This window comes from Glandiceps talaboti, chromosome 10, assembly GCF_964340395.1.
Source record: "Glandiceps talaboti chromosome 10, keGlaTala1.1, whole genome shotgun sequence".
In the NCBI taxonomy this organism is placed as follows: Eukaryota; Metazoa; Hemichordata; class Enteropneusta; family Spengelidae; genus Glandiceps; species Glandiceps talaboti.
Genome location: NC_135558.1, coordinates 19,208,098 through 19,234,984, shown reverse-complemented (window position 1 = coordinate 19,234,984; position 26,887 = coordinate 19,208,098). Strand labels below are relative to the sequence as shown.

General features: G+C 34.7%; 2 protein-coding genes across 3 annotated transcripts; both read right to left on the bottom strand.

Annotated features, from left to right (window-relative positions):
* Positions 1–859: 859 nt before the first annotated feature.
* LOC144440917 (neutrophil cytosol factor 2-like) lies at positions 860–15,536 on the bottom strand. Of its 2 annotated transcripts, none has more exons than XM_078130377.1 (9): positions 15,158–15,536; positions 12,124–12,315; positions 10,852–10,992; positions 10,236–10,400; positions 8,835–9,662; positions 7,699–7,901; positions 5,652–5,766; positions 4,023–4,140; positions 860–3,165 (listed from the first exon to the last, which is right to left on the bottom strand). In XM_078130377.1, the coding sequence occupies exons 1-9, from the start codon at positions 15,347–15,349 to the stop codon at positions 2,870–2,872; spliced, it is 2,250 nt and encodes a 749-aa protein (XP_077986503.1). In that variant the 5' UTR covers positions 15,350–15,536; the 3' UTR covers positions 860–2,869. The 2 variants fall into 2 exon arrangements, with proteins under 2 accessions (XP_077986503.1, XP_077986504.1); XM_078130378.1 differs by having other exon boundaries at positions 9,207–9,662.
* A 4,747-nt stretch (positions 15,537–20,283) lies between these two features.
* LOC144440725 (regucalcin-like) lies at positions 20,284–26,450 on the bottom strand. Its single transcript, XM_078130107.1, has 5 exons — positions 26,291–26,450; positions 25,439–25,621; positions 24,182–24,397; positions 22,370–22,501; positions 20,284–20,489 (listed from the first exon to the last, which is right to left on the bottom strand). Exons 1-5 carry the CDS (start codon positions 26,448–26,450, stop codon positions 20,284–20,286), a joined length of 897 nt encoding a protein of 298 aa, XP_077986233.1.
* Between the last annotated feature and the right edge of the window lie 437 nt (positions 26,451–26,887).

Genomic DNA, 26,887 nt, shown 5'->3' with positions numbered 1-26,887 from the left:
ATACATGTACTCAGATCTAATATCCTTGTACTGTCTGCCCTCGTCGACTACATACGACTTACAACTAATCTTTGACGTGTTAATGCAATACTTCGCAATAACACGTTTAGGAATGGTTAGTCCTATGTAGTCGACAGTACAAATTACATCTGAGTACACATATTTAGTAGCCTACCTGTAAACTTGAACAACTAACACTACTACACTATATCGCTCTCCTCAGTTAGGATAACAAAATAGTGTAGGGATAGTCAGGCTCAAGTCAACAGGTAGGCTAAGTATGCAGTAGATATTGGTACATACAAAACAGCTGCCAGCGATGCTCCCAAGGCTGTGAGAGAGTCCAACGTGGAGAAAAACACAGGCAGGCCAAACAAATACCACCCCTATTTGAATTGCTAAAAGTTGACCAGCTTCAGCTGTGCTTGTTTTAGCTTGAAGACAGAAGTCAATGTCAAAGGTCAAAGTCTTTTAAATGCTATCCTCTAATAATATATTAATATGGCTGTAGAAACATTAATTGAGTCAATTTATTCAATATCTTGAGTTATTGTTCAAAATATTCATTTTTACGACAAATATGGCCACCATTTGGCCAAAAAATAGTCAAGGTCAAAATAATAAGTGTGTGCACGTACATGTATGTACCCTATAGTTATGATAGTGTCTGACATTTGTACCAGGTTTGGTTGACATTGAATTATGGGTATCACAGAAAGGACTGTCTATGGAAGGGTGGACATCCCATTAGTGTCTCTAGGCCGAGTCTGTTTTAAAAACTGACGTCAAATAACAGTCTTTACCAATAAAATGAATGGCACAGGGGTAGAAATCACTTCTTTTACCTTTATTTTGCCAGATGAACAACAAAATGTACACAACTCTACAGGTAAATGTCTATAGCACATTAAAAAAGAACATGACACTTTTATCTATAGTTTTGGCAAACTATCACATTATATCATGACAACTTTACATATTGGTTCAAACTGAATGAAAGTAAATTGTGCAGAGTATACCGTAATAATCCCATCAATTCGACAGTTCTTTTAAATCAACAACGCAGAGTCTTAGAAATGTAATTATTTTTCTAATCCTTGCATATCAACCACAACAAAAATCAATGTATTTATTTTACTTTTTTTTATTCCGACCACCAAATATAACCATTGACTGGGGAATCCTAAATAAAAATGGAGAAACTTAAAAGTCAGTGGCGATGAGAAAACTGATATGAATGTTTGACTCACTCACGTCTTACAACTCAACTAGCAAAATTGCAAATTTATATCATAAATCAAGTTATTCGACCACAAACAAATGGTAATTATTAAAATCTGACCAAATTGATTGGAATATTAAAAGGTACTTTGAAAGGACGATAAGTGTCAATGAAACCTATGAGTACAAACACAAGTTGAATTTCTAACTTAATTTCATATATCTTAGTCAGCTAAGATTCAAACCTAAGTCACAGTCTAATAAAAACAACTATGGAACTAATAACTGCTATTTATTAAGGTATCAAGGTACTACTACTATGAGATTCTCAATTACAGAAATTAGGGAGTTAGTAGTCTAAGTACGTGTAGTCATAATATACAGATGGAATTTAACTTACATCCAACTCTGACTGACATTTTGAAATAAAAACTGAAATCAACAAACTTGGTTTTTCTATTTAATGGAATAATCCATATCATATATGTCTACAGTTTTATGTAATAATAATAATTAAATTTAATATTTTCTATAAATTGTAAATTATGAGACACACAGTGGTTAAGTCACATTCATGTGAGGCATGTTAACTTTATGTTCACTTTAATGCTGTCTTTAAAGTAGTTGTCTTCAGTCTGGTTAACAAAATAACCCCCTAAAAATGGTTCAAAATTCTAGATGTAATAATGTCATGATCCTTAACCATGTTTTTATAAGGGAATCATTATATTGAATTAAGTGTACCATGATTATAACTCCTGCAGACATTGATATCACCAAATGTATTCACCAATATAAAATACAGACAATGGTACCACCAATATAAAATACAGATATGTTTTTGTAACCTGATTTTCGAACATTTCTACACGCCTGTATATAGACCCCTTTATATATCCCTAGAAACATCACCAGTAAATATCATACCAATTAAAATAGCATTTTTTGACCACCTAGCAAAGTGTAGAGTTCTATTTTGGGTAGTGTGGATATCCCATATGTTCATCCCTATCACAATGTAGTTTTACTTTTGAGTATGCAATTTGATTGACTCCCTAATACAATGTCAAGTCTTACTGTTTGTTATGTTCTAGGATTGACCCCTTAACTCAATGTCCACACAATATTCTATCATTTGACCCCTTAACTCAATGTACATATGCAATATTCTATCATTTGACCCCTTAACACAATATACATGCAATATTCTATCATTTGACCCCTTAACACGATATACATGTAATATTCTATAATGTGAACCCTTAACATAATGTACATGTAATATTCTAATAATTTGACCCCTTAACACAATGTAAAGTTTTACCATATTCTATGATTTGATCCCTAGCACATGATAACTTTCAATTAGATTTGACCCCCTAACACAATGTAAAGTTATATAATACTGCACCATCTAGCACATGTTAAATTTTACTTAGAGTATGCAATATTTTTTATTTGACACCCTAGCATGTCAACTTTTGTTTTTTGACCCCATAACTGAATGTAAAGTTCTATTCATATGAATGAAAGCTGTAATGTTTGACTGGCACTGTTTTTTAAACAAATAATAAAATCTATGGAAAGCTAAATTTAAGACTTGAATAGAAAAACTTGAAACTAAAACTTGCTACAATAACGACGGTCATTAAGTATTCGTAGTATCGTAATGTGATCTCCTTTGTGTTGCTGTTTTCAGTTCTTGCATTAGTGCACCGAACGATGTTGGCGTTTCTTCTTGTGTAAATGAGGCAGACTGTGTTTTTGACGATTTTTGTCGTAATGTTACTTGATTTGTTGACGATGTTGTATTGCGAAGGACTGGTTTAGCCGTTACATCGGGGGCTAGTGGTGATGGTGGTGGAAGTTCAAGGTCTTTGACATAAGTTTTAGGAAAGAGACCAGTTTTACCATGAAGTTGACCTTGGTACCAGTTATCATCAACTGGAATAGAAACAGAGGGCATCGTATTATTACCGATATACCATATACAAGACTGAATTTAAGTTAAACACGTTCAAACACAAAATATAGGATTTCTGACACTGGTTTTTCTTTAATGACTACAAAGACATGTATATGTTGTATATTGTACACTGCACAAGATAATGTTCAAAGTCACCACTACGCTTCATAATTTTTCACAAATTACTCTTGTGCAAGTATTTTTAAATTGTTCGCCAGATACTTGTAACCCAAGTATTTTGTCAATTCTCATCTTCGACGTCAAGTGATAATTATGGCCCATAGTGTCTCTTGTGTTTTTCTTGGTTGAACAAGAAAACATTTCAAACATAATTTATGAATTCAAGATTTCATATTAAATGGTTTGGAGATATTTTGGGGAATTTAATTTCAAAGCATATTGGTCACCAACACACATTCTACCTGAACACACTTTCAACCTGTTTCATTACTTTATGTACATTATGAGTCACAATGCTTACATCATGCCATTTGATAAAAAGAAGGAAAATGATATTATAATATATATGTGTGAGAATGTGAAGACAAATCTCAACAGAGAAACAATCTATGACAGATATACTGTACCAGAAAAATTCTCTGAACATTTTCATGTCCTGTGTAATTTTATGCAGTGTTGTTACATTTACTACTTTAATTAATAACAAACTAGATTTTATCCAAATGCCAGATTATATCACGACAAAATCTCCCCTTACTGAGAATAAGCTTTTTTTTCTGTAATGGAGAAATTATCAATAAGTAAAAACAAAACAAAAGAAGTATCAACATTTATGTTGAGGGCAGTCGTTAATACTAGACCAGCATTTACTTACTAGAAATAACTTCACTGATAATGTTGCCTTCTTTAAAGCTGAGGTCCACTGCCTGGGGAGCGTCAAAGTCATACATGGCAACTACCTGCTTGCTGGGGACATTGGTCGGTTTTTCAACCTGGAAAATACAAAGAATGAAACTCAGATGATTTTTCAACCTAAATGAATGGAGAAAATGAAGATTAGTGAAATCACAATTTACACAGAATATCTTCAAGTATGTAACAAACACCGTGGCAACTTCAAGTGGTGCATCCTTGAACTGTTGTAGTTCGAGACCTAAGGTGGGGTGAAAAACATATGTCCCAAATATTTGGTGATTTCATTTACTGCTACCTAACTTTACCAAAAGACTGAAATAGATAGAAAGGAAATATGGAGTCATTGAACCAGGATATTTTAACGTAAGGATAGTGTAAAATTTTGTTTAGAACAGTAGAAATTAATTCACTACAAAAATGGTTTCAATGTTTGACTAGTTTCAGACAGTGAGTGGGCTATTTCAAGAAGTTTGAAATTAATAAATTTAATATAATCATAAATAGTGTTGCAGCCAGCCTTTTGAAAGAGTGGGACATAGTGTCCCAAGACTTTCATTTTTGTGGGTCATTATCAATTTTTTGGGGACATTATAAAAAAAGTGCCAATGGCATTGTAGCACAACTGTACAGCCTTTAAAAATATTTACCCATAACAGTATCCATGCTAGATATTTGCAGTTACCTATCCAACCCTGTTGTTATCTATGCAATCTATGCAATCATGTGGCTGTTGTTATAGGTGTGGTCATGTTGCTAAACATATTTGCATACAATTTTAGTGTGGGTCATCTATGACCCGTCACTTCCAAAATTGTGGGTCAGGTCCAAAAAATGTGTGTCAAATGACCCAAAAACCCCCTCTGGCTGCAACACTGCATAAATATTTCTATGGATAAAAGAATGTGTATGAAGCAAACCCAGGTGAATTGCAAGTAGAACATGAACATGAATCAAGTATGCCCTAGAATGAATGAATGAATGAATGAATGAATGAGTGAAGGAAAGATGGATGGATGGATGGATGGATGGATGGATGAATGAATAAATGAATGAATGAATGGACGGACGAATGAATGGCTGGATGGATGGATGGATGGATGGATGAAAGGAAAGATGGATGGCTGGATGAATGAATGAATGAATGAAAAAATGAATGAATGGATGGATGGATGGATGAATGAAAGGAAAGATGAATGAATAAATGAATGAATGAATGAATGGATGGATTGGATGGATGGATGGATGGAAGGAAGGAAAGATGGATGGATGGATGGATGGATGGATGGATGAACAAATGAATGGATGAAAGGATGAATGAAGAATGAATGAATGAATGGATGGATGGATGGATGGATGGAAGGATGAATGAAGAATGAATGAATGAATGAATGAATGAAATAAAGAGGAAATAATGACAAAACTAACCAGTGTAAAACTAAATTTACTAGTACTAATAAGAATTATATCAGTGTGGTAATATTGACATTATTAGATATTATTATCATTTAACAATTTATCATCAAATGATGTTTAGAATAAACTGCTAACTTGGAATTAAAAACAAACTAAAATAAACACAACTCTGTACCTCCGATTCATAACACCAAACTGTAATTCGACCATAATTTGCAGCGTTCCAAAAATCTTTCATGAGTTTCTCACTGTCAATTTTCTGTAGTTCAGAGTTGTCTTCTTTTCTGAACCTAATTGTGGAAACGATACAAAAATATGAAAATAATAGTAAAGAACAATAATATATACATAATTGTATATCTCAATACATTTACATGTATACAGCACCTTCCACAATAGATGTCGTCATTACAGCATCGTACAAATATTACTCTTAGCATGGACCTATAGTGGCACAATGACACCCTTATGCTTCCTCATCTCTGCAGGAAGCACACAATCTACTGCTGTCTTTGTATTAATAAAGTGCACAGGATTAAAGCATTCACATTGCAATCTCTATCCTACCAGGTGCCGAATTATACAGCTGGGTAGACTTGGGCACAATCATGGATCAAATCTTGCCCATCAAGAACTTTAGTCATTCATAAGCAAAATATCAGCAGTAAGGCATGAAACACACAACCTGTAGATTCTCAAACTGGTCACTCTAACCATTCAACCATTACGACATCACTTAAATCTTGGACAAAAATGATTGCCATCTAAACAAACGCTTGAACTGTTGACTCTCTACTATGAGAAATTCTCATTTCTCTTGGAACACATTATTTTAGAATTTATTTTCATTATTGTTGTTCTATTCTGCTAATATCTGTAAAATATGTCAGACTTTAATAGTCAGATATAGTGTGCAAGGTATACCCGCATGGGGTTCCCTAACATATCGGTATGAGAGATCCAGGCTGGAAACAACACATACAACATATATCATCTTAATGCAGTAGAAGCAGGCCTATCAGGACAGAACGACATGATGAATCTTACAGTCTATGTCAGATACAATGCATAAGTTTGCGTATTAGTATGTGAAAATTACTTCTGAACAAAATAACAAACTCTTTTCTCCGGGGGAAAATTTAATCACTTAGAAATATTGCAATCATCAGTACATTGTCTCCTACAAAATTCTTTTTAGCATGAATGTATTCAAATAAAAAAAAAAACATTTCAGAGTGTTTTTTGTGCCTACATCTGGAGACACTTTAACCAATTCTCATAGTAGAAAGTCAACAGTTCAAGCGTTTCCTAATTAATAATGTTGTCGACAAAAATGACAATGCAATACATTAACGGGCAAAATATTACAAGTTTCAAATGAAGTGATCAATACATGACAACCTATTGACTGCCTCAAACAAACAAACAAACAAACAAACAAACAAACAAACAAAACAAGTATGAGCAACTCAGCGATTTTGTTTACGCCAATCTGGTTTGTTGTTATTTGTTTCTGTAATGGTTTTTTTCTCTCTCTTCTCTTCTCTTCTATGTATTTGAATGAATTTCTGTGTTGTGTAACTTTCTTAATAATTGTGTATTTGACCGATATTCAATTCTGGATAAAGCCACAGTAAAAGAGAAAACAAGAGAATTTTAATCCATTTTAAAAACTCTCTGGCAACTTAAGAAAAAGTTGTTCACCACTGATAAAACAACGTTCTGATCATAGTCATTTTTATTCAACAATTGTAATGGTTGTAAAGCCTTCAACTTTGTCCTCATTTAAACCCCAAAGTAAACAGAGAACACAGATGGTCAACTATAATCTCTCTGGACCTGATTGTCATCATTTTAAAATCAATCAACAAGACTGTTGCTAGTTTGAGAAAAACTAAAAAAAAAAAATAATTCAGCAAAATGCAACTACTATTCAATTGTACATCCTTTGTTACATACATACATATTGTAAACCTGAAAATTTGTGCCAAAACATATTTTTGCTTATTTTGCTGGACAACAAAAACACAAACATAAAGTAATCACTAATATGCTTTCTGTACATAAAAACTGTACCAGTCTGGTAATTAGTTAAAATTAATGTTTGAGAACAAGATGAAGACTGCAAAAATGCAAAATTTTCTTGTCGTAGCAAAAATATCTAGGTTAACAGTAAATGCACTGACACACTTGTACACAACACACAGACATCACTAACTTACCAGATATTTAGTTCACTTGGCAGCTTCTCAAATTTTTTACAGATTAATTCACTGAATTCCTTGTATGGTGTTCCTGTTTTGACTCTAATTGCACATGTGTACTTGTAGTGGGCTTTGATGGTAACCCAATTATTTGACTCTGTAGCACCTACAGTGGCAACCGCCATGTTGGATAGCCATGATGTAGTTGACACAGATTTGCCCTTTGAAATGAATTAACAGAGAAAATCAAAGATTAACAGAATTTTACAACTAGCATATAAACACTACATACACTTAAAACCTTATTCATTCAATTCTAGTGACATATAGTTTGAGCTATAATCGAATGTGTCTTCCTAGAATTACATTGCATCCCACACCCACCCCCACCCCACCATTCTCTGTACTCAAAACCTAAGTCATTTGTAAAGTGACATTGGGCTGTAATTTGGAAAATTTACCCCAGGTTTGCAGGACTTACATTGCTCCTTCTCTTGCCCCCATCCAGAGATCATCATATCATTTACTTTTTCATGTTTTTAAAAACAGTTTCTAAATAGTGTTTGAGTGCATTTGTGTGTGTGTGTATGTATGTATGTATGTATGTATGTATGTATGTATGTATGTATGTGTGTGTGTGTGTGTATGTATGTATGTATGTATGTATGTATGTATGTATGTGTGTGTGTATGTGTGTATGTGTGTGTATGTATGTATGTATGTATGTATGTATGTATGTATGTATGTGTGTACATGTATGTATGTATGTATGTATGTATGTATGTATGTATGTATGTATGTATGTATGTATGTATGTACGCATGCATGCATGCATGCATGCATGTATGTATGTATGTATGTATGTATGTGTGTGTATATGTATGTATGTATGTATGTATGTATGTATGTATGTATGTATGTATGTATGTATGTATGTATGTGTTGGGGTGTACTTATATGGATGGGGGTGGGGGTGTACTTATCTCCTTAAAATACTTTACCTGTCAATTGAAAACTGATTTTAAAAGTACAAGTTGCAGTGAGAAAATAATGATTGAATATCTATTTGAGTCATTTCTAGGGAAGCATGTCACACAAAATGTGATACATAAAGCAAATGAAAATGGAGTGTATCATAATGCCAAAATACTTACATCTTCTGGCTGTTGAAATGATGGTGGTGGGGATGGTGTAAGTGGTTGCTGTGGTAACACTTGTTTATCTCCATCATTATTTGCATTTAGTGATGAATTAGACTTGACTGGTTTGGGTTTTGGTGCCAGCTTTGGACTTGACCTTGGACTAGCAGCTGGTGAAACCCTTGGTGAGATATGTGATGTAATCTTTAAGTTCTTATTTGAACTTTGACCTGCAGCATTGTTAGCAGATGGTACGGTGGGTAGGGGTTGCTGTGGAGGAGGGGGAATGGATTTGACTGCAGGAGATAATGATATGCTTGGTGGTGGTGGTGGTCGGTTTGGTGGAATGTTTGATATATTTGGTGGTGGTGGTCGGCTTGGTGGTACCTTTGGTAAATCAGGTAGTGGTTGACTTGGCGGAGGTTTTGATATTGTTGATGGTGGTCTGTCTGGAGCAGCACTTGCTGGTGGTTGATTTGTTGGAGCGCTTGGTAACTCTGGTAGTGGTTGACTTGGCGGAGGTTTTGATATTGTTGGTGGTGGTCTGTCTGGAGCAGCGCTTGCTGGTGGTTTATTTGTTGGTTCACTTGGTAACTCTGGTAGTGGTTGACCTGGTGGTGATTTTGTTATTGTTGGTGTTGGTCTATTGGGCGGAGCACTAGGTATGTTTGCTGGTGGTTGGTTTGTTGGTAAATCTGGAAGCGGTTGACTTGGTGGAGGTCGAGTTGGTGGAACCGTTGACAAACTTGCTGGTGGAGCTACTGATATGGTTGGCGGTGGTCGAGTGGGTGGTGCGGTTTTTATTTCTGGCTGAGACTGACTTCGATCTGAGGGTGGAATCTCCTATGATTGGATGAATAAGCCATGGATGACATGAACAAACAAACATTGCAACGACTGAATTCAGTGTGTTGAACTTTTTCTACTTCTAACTTTGGTACATATTTTGAAAAAAAATTTGTGGCAATACTATCATAGTACAACTGCATACTGAGGATTCAAAGATATCTAATGTGGTTACAATTATCATTTAGACTAGGTGTGGCATCCACACCAAGTTTTACTGCAATTAGTCTGACAATTTTTTTAACATCAAGTTGTTTACACACACAGACACACACACGTACATACATACACGTACACACACACACACACACACACACACACACACACATACTGTTACACATACACACACATACATACACATAGAAACATGCACTTCACCATATCTATAGCACTACTGAACCCGAGTTCAGCTGTGTAAGAAAAAAAAATGATTTGAAAAAATTACGTGAATTTTTTCCATTCAATTAATTTTTAATTCTAAAAAGCTATCGCTTGTATTTCCCAACTTTATTCTGTCAGTTAGTCAATAAAGTTACCCTATGATGACAAACTAGCAAAATGTACATGTACCTTGGGAACAGGAATAAAACCTGTCGCTTCATCCTTTTCTGTGACCGATGATACAACTTTAGCCTTGCCTAGGTAGTCCTTCTTTCCAATGTTTGCAGTCTTGGACTTAGGTGGTCTAAATATGGCCTCCTGTGGTATTTCTAGAAGTGCAGCATTTCTGCCCATCTACAAGTCAAATCTAATATGTTAGACATTTAAACTCACACCTACGATGAGCAATTACTGAGATACAGTCTCACAAGTGATCGATGAACGGGTAGATTTTGATACATATGTACAATGATTTCTGCATATAATTATGTATTTGTACTTTGTTCTTGAAAACTTTACATTATCATCAAGTTTGTACTAGGATTAACATTTTGATGTGAAAAAATAGTTGTCAGGTCCATGTAGAGCAACAGCCCCTACCCCACCATCAGTGAAGTGAACTCAATATTGTAATACACCAAAGTGCATGTGGTGGTTTGATCTCCATAAGGGTAAGAGCTGGGCTTTCACTATAATCGTGAATCTAATACAAAGCATATTGTGTTTGTCAACAAATAAAAAACACTTCATCCATAAATTCCATGGGTATCAGGCAACCACTGAACTTTCATACCGACACACTTACCTGTATTGACTGTCTTGAGTTTTGGATTTGTTCCTTCAGATTTCTATTACTTTCAGCAGACGTCAGCGCTTTGTCTAATGTCTGTAAGGCTGTTTGTCTCTCGTTCAGACCAAGGTACACTAGACTAAGATTATAAAGTACCTGAAATAAACAAGTTATATGAAACAATAAGCAACAACTACAATCCATCAACTCTGCTACATTGAGATACAACCTTAGAAAAAACACTGGTGCATTTGCCTGCTTGTGGTAAGGAGTGAGACAAGTTTCATGCAAAGATATACAATGTAATTAGTGTTAGTACATGTAACTTATCAAAGTATTAACACCACAGGGGGCAGGAATGAGACAATAGCAGCCTCATGCAAAGACATACGATATAATTAGTGTTACTGTTAGTAACTTATCAAAGTATAAATACCACAGGGGCCAGGAATGAGAAAATAGAAGTCCCATGCAAAGACATACAATGTAATTAGTGCATGGTAACTTATCAAAGTGTAAACACCACAGGGGCCAGGAATGAGACAATAGCAGCCTCATGCAAATACATACGATATAATTAGTGTTACTGTTAGTAACTTATCAAAGTATAAATACCACAGGGGCCAGGAATGAGAAAATAGAAGTCCCATGTAAAGACATACAATGTAATTAGTGCATGGTAACTTATCAAAGTGTAAACACCACAGGGGCCAGGAATGAGACAATAGCAGCCTCATGCAAAGACATACGATATAATTAGTGTTACTGTTAGTAACTTATCAAAGTAAAAACACCACACGAGCCAGGAAGGAGAGAATATTAGTATTATGCAAAGCCATACAATGTAATCAGTGTTAGTAACTTATCAAAGTATAAACACCACAGGGGCCAGGAATGAGACAATATTAGTATTATACAAAGACATACAATGTAATTAGTGCATGGTAACTTATCAAAGTATAAACATCACTGGATCCCAGATGCCATAACTCTGTTTACTGATAGAACTCTTACAAATTATACCTTTTGACCCAAACAATTACTGTTAAGTTTGAAATTCTACAGATATACACAAACTGATGAAAGCATAGTAGTAGACTACAAAGCCAGATAACTCAGCCTCGGAGCAAACAGATATCAACAACAGTGTCAAATTGCCACATTTGGGCAAAGTGTACCAGGGCGTGACATGGAAAATTATTGCCCGGGTTCAATGAACATATGCTTTCCATTGAATTACACTGGAAGTGATACTGGGTATATATATGATAATAGAAGTTTACTTACTTCACATTCATAGAGTACGTATCTCAAACCAAGTTGTTTGTAGTCAATGTAGTTTTTTCCTCTGAGACACTGATGAGCCAAGTTGAAAGAAATTTCTGATTTATGAAATTTATTCAACTTGTAGTAGGTGATGGCCAGTTGGTAATGTCCTATGGCAAGGTGGCAGTCTTTGATAATTGCACTCTCAAATGACTGGAAAATAAACATAAAGTAATACTAATAAACTTAAAGGCTTCAAGGTACCTAACGACTTTGACTATATACTGTGAGTGGAGGTGTAAATTGTAACATTTTTTTTTTCAGTAACTGTATAGGAACCAGACTATACACGTGTGTATGTGTAGGGGAGTTTGCACATTGTATGCTATGCAGGGAAAAGCTGTCACCTGACTTTGCCAGTAAAATCCATCTCTGTCTACATGTATAACACTATTTAGTCTTTGTTCTATAAAATCACTCATATTAAGGAGGTCACTTGTCAACATGTCGTTCCATTATTTCCTGATTAAAATGTTATTTCAAATGTAATAAAATAAAAAAACAAGCAGAAAGGTAACAAAATTTACAAAATTTGTAAGTGACTTCATCTCACACAATGTATCTTAGTAGCAGATAATTGATTATTGTATTCTTCTAATAGTGACCCTATTTTTTTTGTTTCTTATTACCCGACCGACCCAAATTTTCAGCTCCATCATCATCAAAAAAAAATATATATTTTTTTATTTTCACTCGCCCTTAATATTTTGCAGAACAATGTCCTCTCTGGCAAGAATAAGCAAGTTTCTGGACTGTCGATGTCATCTACAGTCATGGTGGTGACAACGTGACATTTGTTCACAAGCATCTAGCATTTCTTTCATGATGGAAGTTATCCAAGTGAGGGGGGGGGGGGGGTTTCATGTCAATTTTGCAGAGAAGCTGGGAAAGGGCTTGTTACCAGGAATTCAATAAAAAATACATGTAGTTACCATGAAAAAGTAATGACAAACATTTAAAAAAATAGGGTCTCCCTATCCACCATTAAATGCCATCAAATCAAACCATATACATGTACATGTATGTTCTATATATTCTGTATTTCTCAGTAAACAGGAATCTAATTATTGCTACAAGGAAACCCATATCCGTAAACAATGGTAGTCTGAGAAATTATACTCATTTTTTTAACAGCTGTTTGTAATTTCTTAATTCATTGGAACATAATATTTTATACTGTCATTACTGTGGTTTTTTTTACAGTAAATTATTTGTTGTTGATAATTAGATGTTATTCCCCATCTTTATCTTTCTTTGTTCAGCCAAGGAAAATATGAGTGACCTAGGGGGCCTTTGTCACTATGAGTTGACAACCTAAGAGTGCTAGGAGTGACAACCCTTAGGTCACAAGTATATTTTCCAGAAGAAATTTTAAAGAGATTGGAGAATTTAACATAATTATACCAGCGCCAGTAATATCAAATAAAAATTGGGGAAAGCACATGTAATGGAATTTGGAATGTTACATTATAGACACACGTTGCCGTGACATAGAATGACCAGAGTATATATTCCATATTTTTGTTCACCTTGGCTCGATCATAGTATACATTCTTTTCAACTACATGTATACTCTCTGAATGATGGTTGATGAGTAATACAGTTCATCCACTCTTGTTTCTAAGAATTAGTTAGAAATCATGTTTATGAACAAAGTACTTAGCTATTGTTGCCTGGGTGTCACGAAGTCAAGAGGAAATGGAACTGAAAGTAGTAAGTAAAAGTACAGGAACAGACATAAGACTGTTATACACTATATAAACACATTAAAATATGACACAAGCAGTCTTTACAAAACCTTTCACACAAGTGACAATTATTTACATTCAATCTTGATCAAATTATACATATTATGTTACTGCATGCCCCCCCCCCCCCCCCCATGACATTACAGCATTGTTAAAACAGTTGATTGCAAAGTATTGATTCCTATACATTTTCTGGGTATGAATAAAAAATTACATCATTAGATCATTTATATAATATTATATCTAAATACCAGGCTTGAGTTCAGTCAATTACAAGTGATAGTTATCTATGCTTAAGTATGTAGAATATTATGAGTGGCTTTAAAATACATGGCATAAATCTCGCCCAAATATGTGTAAATTCAGCTTGTGTCCCTTTAACACGTAATGTGAAGCATACCTGAAATGTTTTGATAAGGTACTAGTAATTACATCATCTATATTTTTCTCTGTGTTTTGCATCTATTGATAGTCAAATAAGGAAGTTAAAACTACTTCTCAACATTCTGTATTTTGGGTGTGGCTCTTAGAGGATAATTAATATATCCAAATTTTTCTTTGAATCGCAATAGTCCCCCCCCCCCCCCCAAATCTAATTATAGGATTGTGTATGAATGAAAAGATGGCTTAGCTTCTAATCAGACAACATTCACATCCAGTGTCATTTTTGGACAGACTTCTCCCCCAACAAAAGGAAAAACAAAAGACTAGAAAACGTTGATTATAGTGGCATGAAGAGCATGCTGAAGAAACTCAAATGTTGACAAGCGTAGACCAGTCACAACTTAGTTTCATCGTAGACTGTCTGTGACTAACTTGTATCTCATGCCAAACTTGCATTATGTGTGTTTCGTACTTACCATGCCTATTACATAATCGAACGAGCCAACCGTTCTTTGTGAAAATAGTATTGTATACAACTTAATTGTGATTTTATTTGATCACGTTGACATATTACTGTTGCTGTTTATATTTAGTCTTATTTCATAGTAACTGCATAGCGTATACTACTACTCCTAGTAGGACAATCTCGTACCTCGCACCAATCGCCACTGGTGACCTTCGCTAATAATATACAGTTAACTTTGTGAGGCATGGGCCATTAGATGTAACGTTACTATCCCTGGGGTTATTGTCCATGTAATAGGTGATTCTCTGATCAGTGATTGTTCGTGTTAATCTACCCCATGTTCGGATCAACATCTTTGAGAGATATGGGACGACAACCAACACTCGACAACTCTTACCTTTTCGGCGGCTTCAAGATTTCCAAGTCCGTGGTGAACTACGCCTATATCAAAAAATATCTTAGCTGAAGGATCGGGGATATCCCACATTTTCTGCAAAGCAGCATTCAGGTCATTCCGATCGTACAATGCTATTGCTTCATCCCAAAACAACAAACTGTTGATAACAACATTACTGGCTGTGTCTGCCATCTTCAGAAATTGTTAATGTTACTTTGTTAACGGTTCTCACGGGTATGTGTTAGGGAGTGTCACAACATTCTACGTTCCGCTAGCTTACGATCTGGATCTACTGTGTTGAATACCAGTTCATGGTTGGGGAGGCAAACGCCCGTGTGGGCATACAATTCAACAGGTCACTATGTGTGCGACGCCACCCGGAAGAAGCAAAGAGGCAAGTCGACTGTCAGCGCAACGTGCATCACCACTCGTCTTTGCCCTATTTAATGTAGCCTCTAGCGGTCAAAAAAATCTCGGAGTAACCTTTTGTTTTTATTGATCTGTCAGATTCAATACAAAGCTGAAGTCCAATCTTGGAGTATGTCCGAGATCTACAATTCATGCATTTCGGTTATTTTTTTATATATAAATTGTTTTTGCCTGGATCTTTTTTAATTGAGCGAAATCTTGTGTGTTTGAGAAATTGTGTTTGTGTCGGAACTACCGTAATGTAATTCATTCATAATTGAGCGACAACATGAAAAAAACCTAAAAAGATGGCACACCGTCAAATGAGAAAGTAGTCGCATTTCGTTCAGTTTCAGTATTTATTGATAACACTAGAACGATTTACACAACTAAAATATACATTGCAATATGTTTAGGACAAGAATGTTGACTAAATTAAATGAAGTAACAACTGCTCGTTCAAGGACAAAACGTCTTGGGGTACATACCCCTGAAGATAAATAACGATCTAGCAGGTGACTCTGTTTCACGACTGGACATTTGTCACCCTAACTCAGAGGATAAACCTTTGGCAGTTTGTAAAATTGATAAAAACATCGTGGAAATTAATGCCCTCAATACATCCTAATTTTTTGTTGAGATGTCATGTTTACGTAAACGCGTTCCAGATGAAAATGTCAAAGGCTATTCAGTGGGCAATATAACATACATGTAACATGTATAGTAATATTCGAAACATTGTACTTTTTGTTTGTAATAATAAGAATATTTCAAAGTTAGCATTATCTTCAATATGTTTCATATGAATGTTCAAAATTACGCTTAATATATTGATACATAATACGTAGTCGAGTCTCGGTTACCCAGACTCCTGCCGTTGAGGGCTAAAATCCCAGCAGGGGTGTATCGAAGCCCTCAATGACAGGGGTCTGGATAATCGAGACTAACATATATGTTGTATCAAAGGTCAATGAAAGTTCACGCAAAAAATCTGGTCAGGTGACACAGTGATAGGTACATTCTATGCTTATTTTTCTCTGTTTTTCTATAGGCCCTGCCAAATTTAACTCAAGTCCTTTCTTTTTGTCATATGATACATAAATACCCACTATTTTGATAGGACAATCTGGCCATTTCACACAGTGGTTTTTCTTTTCTCCCTCCGTTCTTTCAAATCAACACGACCTCACTTTTCTTCACATATACTTTAAATGCAAACATTTCTAACAATGTCAAATTGAACCAGAGATGAACTGAAAATGCTCCCGTATATCTTTGTATGATCCGTAGATGTAGCAGGTTTCATTGAATTTGGTGCATGCCGTTCTGCATGTGTAGCCCCATGTACAAAACCGTTTTTATTAATTGTGTAAAGTACGGTGCGTCCAAAACAACAACAAAAAGGGCCATTGTTTACTTTTTGATATCTTGTACGAAATAATCTACACTGTACGCAACACAGTTTTTTTTACATTATATAGATTTGTGTACTTAGCTTTATATCACCAGATCAGAAAGTTGAAACGTACGCACCAGAACGACGTCGACAGTTTTATGTTCTTCACCCATCAAACAGGCACCTGAACTATTTAATGAATCTAAGTTCTATTTTAAAGTAAAAGAACTAAATGCAATTAATGTGATAAAAATTGAAACGTCAGTGGAAATCAATTCCCTTACACTGATGAAATCGATTTTCAGTAATAATTCTCGTGCACGTTGTTTTTATATGCATTTAATATGCATTATTGTGGTAAGCTGTAGGGACACACTGATTTATTGTCCCCGTACACGGGCAATTTGTGTCAAAAATAATGTTTCATTTCTTCGCTATATGTTTGACATGCAATACTCTAAATCTGTCTTAAGAAATCTGAAAACATCTCGTATGTCAGATGGGCTGACGGACAGTGTCAGACAGCTTTTATATGCGAAGGATCCACAGAGTTGTCAAATTCTTAGCATGTTGTTGATGTCATTTTGACATTATATTGTATTGTATGATTGTAATGTATCGTGTTATCTTTTTTCATTGTTGGTTCCTCTTCTTGTGAAGGCTTAATAAATAAATATTATAGCACAGTGAAAGCGTAGAAAGTATAATTTTAATAACGATTTTAAATAGTGTTTTTTTTTTAATTATGGTAACTTGGTGTAAACAGCGCCATCTTTAGGATTACCTGTGACGGTCTGCACTGGCTACCTATGTAGGAATTTTTATCATATCGAAGTTTTCTTTCTGTAAACCCGTAAGGGGGTGGGGGGGTGGGGGGGGGGTAATCTATCTGATTTTGATCGTATTTTCACGTACCAACTGTATGTACACATTGAAGCGGTTATAGCTGAACAGGCATAGTACCACTTTTTAGTGTTAAATACCAAACGTATTCTACTAAAATGTGGACTAAAATTAGATTTAAAAGTTGGAGTCTATACAAATTACTAGTGTATTGATCAGTCTTCTCTTCCATCCTTTGAGGATTCACTCAGCTGGCTTAAGTTGCAACAAGAGACTATATTGCTAATTTCCAAAAGTGATCCTGTTTTTAACTTCCGTAAGGAATGAGATACTTTAGGGCAGAAATCGTCGCGTCATTGCAGTAAGGTAGTATCTGCCTAGCTGTACAATTGCATAGCAGATACGACCTTACAGCACTGACGCGACGAAATGTGTGTGTGTGTGTGTGTGTGTGTGTGTGTGTGTGTGTGTGTGTGTGTCTGTGTCTGTGTCTGTGTCATCATTTTCTAAAAATCGGCTGGCTCAATCGTAATGAAATTTGGGATATATAATTTTTAGGGTAATAGCTAGACCTGATTAGGTTTTGAGCCAGATCGGTTAATGTTTAATTAGGGAAATTTGCATATCAATGAAATACACTAATTAAGCAATATCTTAAGACTGCATACTTCAATTTCAATATAATTTAGTGTATTCGTTAAACATAACAACATACATTTGTCCTATGAAATTTGTTGATGTACCTTACAGTGTTAATGAATAATTTGCATAATTAATTATTTTTGTTAATTAGGCTATATCTTAAGAATGCATACTTCAAATTCAATATAATTTAGAACATACGTTAACCATAAGAAAACACATATGTCCTATCAAGTTTGTTGATATACATTACAACTGTTTATGAATAATTTGCACTATTAATGATTTTCGGTAATTAGGCTATACCTTAAGAATACATACTTCAATTTCAATATAATTCAGTACACACGTTAACCATAACAATCGCATATGTCCTGTAAAGCTTGTTTGGGTACCTTTAGTGTTAATGAATAATTTGCATAATTAATGATTTTCGGTAATTAGGCTATATCTTAAGACTGCATTTTTTTACATTCTCAACAAATGTTAATCAATCTACTTATCATTGCAGTTACTGTTCTTTTTATTTAATACTTTACAGCAAGTGTGTATGTGGGGCATATGTCATAGGCTAGTTCATGATTAGTTTTGCAGTTGTCTTCACTGGTGGCAATTAATGTAGGGAGAATTACTTTTGTGTTTTTCCTTTCATCTGCAGACTGAATTGGCTTACGGAAGAAAAAAATAACGCGGGAAGGGGGGTACTTAAGTGATGGGCGCTGACCAGAAAATTTTTTGTTTTTGGCCATTAAAACTAAGACTTTCTACGGTGGGTGCTATGCTACAACGTTCTATAAAGCTTCACATTACATGTTGTCATTGGCCAGGAGATCACTCACAGCAATGGGCAAATAGCAATCAATGAGCAAAAATAACTTATTGCATATGTTCTGTTGTATCCTAACAATTGTCTGTAGGAATGACAATCTCAAAACTTTGCCCTTACGGAAGGCATTCAGTTTAAATCTGGTCAAAATGTATGGGTTTGTTCTTGTATCAAAGTGTATGAGTATTTTCATTTGAAGACAGTGTCCATTTTTATCTTCAGTTGAAAATATTTGTCAACTTTTGTTTTTTACCTTTAGATATATTAGGGGGCAAAAAGTCTGTATATATATATATATATATGTGTGTGTGTGTGTGTGTGTGTGTGTGCGTGTGCGTGCGTGTGTGTGTGTGTGTCACTATTTTCTAAACAACAGCTGGCTCAATTCAAACGAAATTTGGTCAAAAATTGATTAGGTTTTGGAAAACATGTCATGAATATTAATGAGCAAGTTACGTAATTAATGGATTTTGGTATTAGGCTATATCTCATGAGTGCACACTTCAAATTCATTATAACTTGGTACATACATTTGTGATACCACAGCACATCTGTCCTGGAAATATTAGCTTTTAGATATAACAAGTTATTGGCATATTTTCGGTAATTAGACGTGGTGGCCACAAAAAAAAAGTTGTTGTTTCTGACCAGGAAACTTTGCCTAAAGTGGTGTGACGACGCAAATGTTTTAGTTAATTGTTCATAATTAGTTCTGCAGTTGTCTTCCCTGAAGTAGCAATTAATGCAGGGAAAGTTATTTTGTGTTTTTCCCATGGATCTGCAGTCTGCATTGGCTGGACAAACATGCAAAAACAGAATATTGAGGCAGGGTATTTAAGTGATGCAAACTGACCAGAAAACAATTTTTTTTCTTGGCCTTAAAAACGCCTACCATGAGATCAATGCTACAACTTTATAACTGGAAATGTACTCACTGGCAAAAACCTCAAGAACTCATCAGATGCAAAGTATTATGTTAAGTCACGAAATAAGAAATTAAGTGATTTTTGTTTACCCCCAGTACGTGTTTGCATGTCTACCTTTATTACCAAGACCTGTCACTTTGAATAGTGAGCCTGCTAGAGGCTGGCTTGCCAACTCTTCTTCTGAGAAACCATATGAAGCGGATGTAACATACAATTCATCTAAATTAGCCCCTCCAAAACAACAAGATGTTATGCCCTTAGCTGGAAATTTCACCCTTCGTAAAATAGTGCCTAAAATGAAAGAAAAGAAGGAACGTGCTAAAAGAAAAAGGCCAAAAACGTAATGTTTTCAACATGAGACCGCTATCCACCCTATTCTAAGTTAAATTTAAACAAGTCTTCGTAGAAGACACACATACTTTACTTCTATGTGACTGCATGAATGGAGACATGATTTGAAAGAAAGTGATGGCAACAAATATATACTACTAAGTGACTGATAACGCAGGAAACTGATGAATTACGATAATTGAACCTGAAGAAGAGTCAAGGCCAAAGGTCGGTACCGCAAAAGAAAGTTTACGCCTGGCAATATAGGGGTAGATACTTAAATGTAGTCTCTATGTATTAACGTTTCAAGTTTTGTGGTAAATCATGACTGTTCACTACAAATATGGCTGCTGTTGAGTAAAAAGTGATATGAGCACCAAAAATAATGTATGTGTTGCTTATCTGGTTCTGGTTTATCTATAGACATGATCTAAAAGACATTGAACACACATAATTGCTACACAGTGTCTGCAATAACTTTATTTTGATGGTCTACCCTGTAGGTCAAGGTAAAGGTCAACGGTCACTCATACAAGAAAGCTTGCATGTGATGATATGGGGTTAGACACGAATAGAAGTAATTACAATTTTTGAGTTACACAGTAATATAGTGACTTTTACTACAAATATGGCTGCCATTCAGTAAAAAAATACATGAGCACCAAAATTAATGCTTGTGTATTTTTTCTTCAATATTACTTGTTAACACGATTTAAAAGTAATTGGCAATATGTAAATACTACAATCTGTCTGTGATAGGCAGGTATTGGCTTGATTTTGATAAATCACCATGAAGGTCAGGGTCAAGGGTCAAGGTCACCAAAGATAGCTTGCATCTGACAATATGGAGATAGACACTTGAAAGGAGTGTCTGTGTATTACAGTTTTCGAGTTATGCAGTAATATTGAATTTTAACTACAAATATTGCCTCCATGCGGTCAAATTTGTATATGTGAAAACACGTGCATATGTCCCATATGATATGTCACCTTTGTGTCAGGTTTGCAATTAACCGGATGATGCATGGCTGAGGAATGACGCATTACGGACTGACGCACAGACGAAAGGAGCCCATTGTTGTAGCCGGGGGGGGGGGGGCTAATAACGTTTTCCTAATTATCTGTCTTCACCCAGAACAATCTTGGTGAGATATAAGAAGAAGCAACAAAGTATCGGAAAATGTCATCAGGGCGCTAGAGATATGTGTTATTTCTTTCTTTTTTAAATAGCAACAAAAAATACCCGGAGTAGTTTAACTCGGCCCTTTTAATTGATTCTGGTGCATATCGAATTTAACATTTTTTACCTACTTATCTGTGAGAATAACGGTTGGCCTTTTGTGAGATCAGAAATCACACATTAACAAACTTAGAATGGTTAAAATGAAAAGAATCACAACAAATGGAGTTTGGGCCTTTTGCAATCCATTCAAATTATAGGCGTCAGTATCATGACATTATTTACCGATATAAGAAGTCCAGTACGTTAAAACCCCTCTTAGTTGTATATAATTGAAAGAGAAACTGTCAAATATGAACACATTAATTACAGTTATATGGTTAGGATATTAAATACTATACGTACGTATGTATGTATGTATGTACATGTATGTATGTATGTATGTATGTATGTATGTATGTATGTATGTATGTATGTGTGTATGTGTGTATGTATGTATGTATGTATGTATGTATGTATGTATGTATGTATGTATGTATGTATGGTGCGTGCGTGTTACTGTGTACAACATATACAGTATGCATTTTGACGAAATAAATACTTCTATCTAACAATAATATTAATATAGGAAATGTTAAACTTATGAAGATGTCCAACTAACCTGTTCCAGGGTCAATTCTAATAACCTGGCTTCCATAGAACATAGCAACCCATAGTTTGCCTTCGCTGTCCATTGTCATTCCATCTGGAAGCCCTTCTGATTCGGGGATATTAACACATGTTCGTCGATTACCTAAATACCAGCAAGTATGAGAGTGAACTGGTTTACACTGAATCGTCTTTAAAACTCCTCTTTTCTTATACAAATATAAAAATACAATACCCCTTGAAAATATTCACGAAATTTCAAATTGACAAGATAAACTAATAAATAGCAAAGCCCTCAACGTCCATGTTTATACGTTATATCACACAAAATTAACCACTCTTGGAAATTGCACTCTTTCTGTACCTTTAAACATTTAAAATACTATGTGATGTGATTCCATTGTTTACACATTGTGTTAAATTTTGTTCAATAGCTAAGCCTTGAGAAATATCTTTATAAAAACTGAATATAAAGCTTCACTAGCTACAACTGAACATTTGTTATGAAAATGTCTTGTTAGACACAATAATTTACTAGTAATACCGTAGTGTTAAATACCCTGTGGATAAACATATTTTTCGTAGCTATATACACGTGCACGATAAATCATATTCAAATCAAATTATCTTTGGGGTCCGTACCGAAACATCATTAGAACAGGGCGACAGATTTAAAACCAAGAGTTCACTCAAGATTTAAACTTGTTACTTCACCATCTACATGTACGGATAATATTGACCATTAATGAACAGATACATTGTCTTTGAAACATTGAGTAACTGACACGTTTTGAATGTATATATCTTTGGCTAGTTTTTGAAAAATAATATCCCACTTGTAGTGTGGCTTGGATTATCATAAGTCCATTTAGAAAAGTATATATATATATATATATATATATATATATATATATATATATATATATATATATATATATATATATATATATATATATATATATATATATACATATATATATATATATATATATATATATATATATATATATATATATATATATATATATATAGTATATATATGAGTGAAAGGTGACTTGTTTACTCGTTACATTTAATTCTCCACTACAACTTTCTTTCGTATGGGCAGTATAGCTGGTCATACTCGCCAGGCGGGTGAATTCGAAGTATATATATATATATATATATATATATATATATATATATATATATATATATATATATATATATATATATATATATATATACATATATATACATATATATATATATATATATATATATATATATATATATATATATATATATATATATATATATATATATATATATATATATGCACCTTTACACCTCGTGCCTTTCCAAAACAAAGATACAATCGGGGTTTTAGCAGTCGACATCACTTTACTTTATCTCCCGGGTCTTTGTGTGGTGCAAGTGATGTGATGCAAAAATGAAAACAAATGATTTATTTAATTAATTAACTAATTATTTGGTTGCTTATGTGTCTATATTAAAAATGGTGACAACTTGAGTTGTATAACACTAAAGTGTAATGAAATGATACCAGATACCTATTCCCAAAGGTTCAATTCACGTCCATGCAGAGCCCTATCACATAAGGAGAATGGTCGACTGCTAAAAGCCCTGTCTATGATTTTGGAAAGGCGCCGGTGTAAACGATACAACTATATTAAGATGTCTATCCTAATAAGCATTATATATGGTTGTTTTTAAACATCAAATTTAAAGACCTCATATTGAATAGCACACATAATGAAAACGATGTCAGTAAATCTATCTTTCCCAATAGCATCATTCATTATATCAACGCTTTCATACTTACTGATAACGCCATAATCCAGATCAAAGTCAAATACATCAACGCGGTTGGTGAATGAGTCGATGTAATACATAAGTTTATTGTCGTTGCTCCATGCTAATCCATTAGATAGAGATATGTCATTACAATGGCTAACAACATTATGATCTGACTCTACACTGTATAGGCTTCCTTGGTTTCGTTCAAACATAACAGCTGGTTGCGGTGGACCCACAGTACCTATAATAAACAACACACAGCACTCTATAACCGATCTCAAAAATAGCGCCAATGGAGTTGTAGCACCATTGTATTTGGCTGTTGCTATGTACGTGGTCTTGTTTCTAGGCACATTTACGTACATTTTTTCATTCGTTCTTCTCTTACCTACCCATCCCTGTTGTTATCTTTGTAATATGGATCATTTCACGGTTGCTAACGGCGTGTCCATGGTTGCTAGGGCCACGTTTGTCAAAATGTTTTAAAATATAACTGCAGACATATCCACAAACATCCCCAAGAAGTTTCAACCCCATTCATCACGTAGTATTCAAGATATAAGATTTTGACCAAAACCTAATTTGCATATTGCTGATGGGATGATCATGTTGTGAATACACATTCATGAACACATCTCCATGGCATCTTCATTAGATTCCAGCCCAATCTGCTCAGTAGCTTTGGCCTTAGCCCTAATTTGCATATCACTGTTTAGATCATCATACCATTAACAATTCTTAATCTCAACACTCCTAAGAACATTCCCTCAGCCCTATTTGCTCAGAAATCTTGGAATTATAGACTTTTGACCAAAAAGACACATTTGTAGACCTAATTTGCATATCACTGACGGAATCACTACGTCATGAAGAATTCTGAATCTACACCCAAGAATGTTCCCACCAACTTTCAGGCCAATCTGACCAAAAATCACATTCTTTGACCCCAATCACACCGGTGGAAAGATAATTTTGATTTGAACAATTCCCAACTCGTCACCAAAGGTAAGATACCCACCAAATATCATGGCAATTGGTCAAGTGGTTTTATAGTTTAGGTTGCTTACACACACACACACACACACACACATACATACACACACACGCACGCACGCACACGCACACACACACATGCATGCATGCATGCATGCATGCATGCATATACATACATACATACATACATACATACATACATACATACATACATACACGTAAAATTGATAATCCTAGAAATTTATCTCAGGTTTTTGTATATATTGTTCTGATAAAGCAATCCACACACCTATCCAGAAACGACCTGCCGCATCACATTTCCCGTCATTTATCATGTTTCTCGGTTTATGTGTATCCACTTTGGCCAGTACTGTCAGTTCTCCACTGTCAAAGTCCAACCTTGCGATGTTTCTATCGGCTGACACAACAAGCCCACCATATTTATCTGGTACAATGGTGCCTACGGTAGTAACTGAAATAGAAAGAGCAACATAGAAAATTACACATATCAAGTTGGCATGAACAAACTTGAACACCCCCCCCCCCCCTCATCAGGCAACAATAAATAACATAACTTAACATACATCCCTGTCTTACACCGACTGGACAACTGAAGGACTTTGATGGAGTTTCGCCCCATTTAACACACGACGTAACACTTGAATATTAACACACGTAAAATTGAACTTGAAGTAAACATGAGACATGCATATCAAATATCATTGGGATCCGACCACCAAGAAGTTGAAAATATCATTTTTGATTAAAATACAATAAGAAATCGCTAAATATATAAAACATTTCAAACTTCACATGAAATTCTTTTTATAGACTTCTGCCAAGGCACATCAAATATCAAAGCAATCAGACCACTGATTTTGGAGAAGTCAGAATATCGGTTTTTTGCCAAAATACAAATAAAATCACTAAAAACAGAAGAGTATACTCATATCAAATTGCAATGAAAACACCATTATAGCCTTCCCAAGGGGGAAGCACACCAAATATCAATACAACCCTACCACCGGTTTCAGAGAAGAAGAAAAAATTAACAGCCTACGGACGATGACGTAGAATCAACCTAACCCTTAAGCTTCGCTCAGCTGTTTCTGACAGAGACTCTAATAAAGTTATACACTACCATCTTTCAAAACGACTTTGTGGTGTTCGTTTGTGGCTGGATTCCAGCGATGAACACTTGGTCCATGAATGTTAACAAAAAGTAAAGTTTGCGTATCATCATCCCAATGAGGTCCCTCTATCAATACGCCGATTTTCCCTACCACTGTGGATACAGACATCTTTACTCAACCAATAAGAAAACTCCACGTGACACCTGCATGTAAAGTACAAATAAGGACATGTTTTTTTTGTATAAATATAAAAGTATGATAAAGTAGTGTGCTACTAAAGTTGACAAATAAATATACAAATTAAGGGACACCTTTATGGGAAGCCGTTCAGGCCAAAAATATTTTTTTTTAATTTAGCTATAGTATTTTATATTTTTCGTACTTACAAACTAATTTTAACCGTTTATGTACTTTTATTCCATGGTTACATTATTTTAATTGAAATAAGTTTTCATTTATTTGAGAATATTGTTTTATTTTTCGTCAAACCAGAATTATTTTAAGCATTATATATAATTGTTAAAGTTTTTTATTTTATTTTTTAAATCTAAAAAAAAAAATTTCAACTTTTTTTTTTTCTTCCCAACTTTTTTTTTTTCCCCGAG

Bases quoted from the DNA above. Each gene is read 5' to 3' on its own strand.
- LOC144440725 (XM_078130107.1), bottom strand. From the start codon at position 26,450: ATGTCTGTATCCACAGTGGTAGGGAAAATCGGCGTATTGATAGAGGGA. The intron at 24,398-25,438 runs GTGTGTGGATTG...TGTTTATTATAG, and splicing joins GGCAGGTCGTTTCTGGATAG to GTACTGTGGGTCCACCGCAA. The intron at 20,490-22,369 runs GTTAGTTGGACA...CTTTCATTTTAG, and splicing joins TAGAATTGACCCTGGAACAG to GCACTATTTTACGAAGGGTG.
- LOC144440917 (XM_078130377.1), bottom strand. From the start codon at position 15,349: ATGGCAGACACAGCCAGTAATGTTGTTATCAACAGTTTGTTGTTTTGG. The intron at 9,663-10,235 runs GTACATGTACAT...ATCCAATCATAG, and splicing joins GTTTTATTCCTGTTCCCAAG to GAGATTCCACCCTCAGATCG. The intron at 3,166-4,022 runs GTAAGTAAATGC...TTTCTATTCCAG, and splicing joins TATCAGTGAAGTTATTTCTA to TTGATGATAACTGGTACCAA.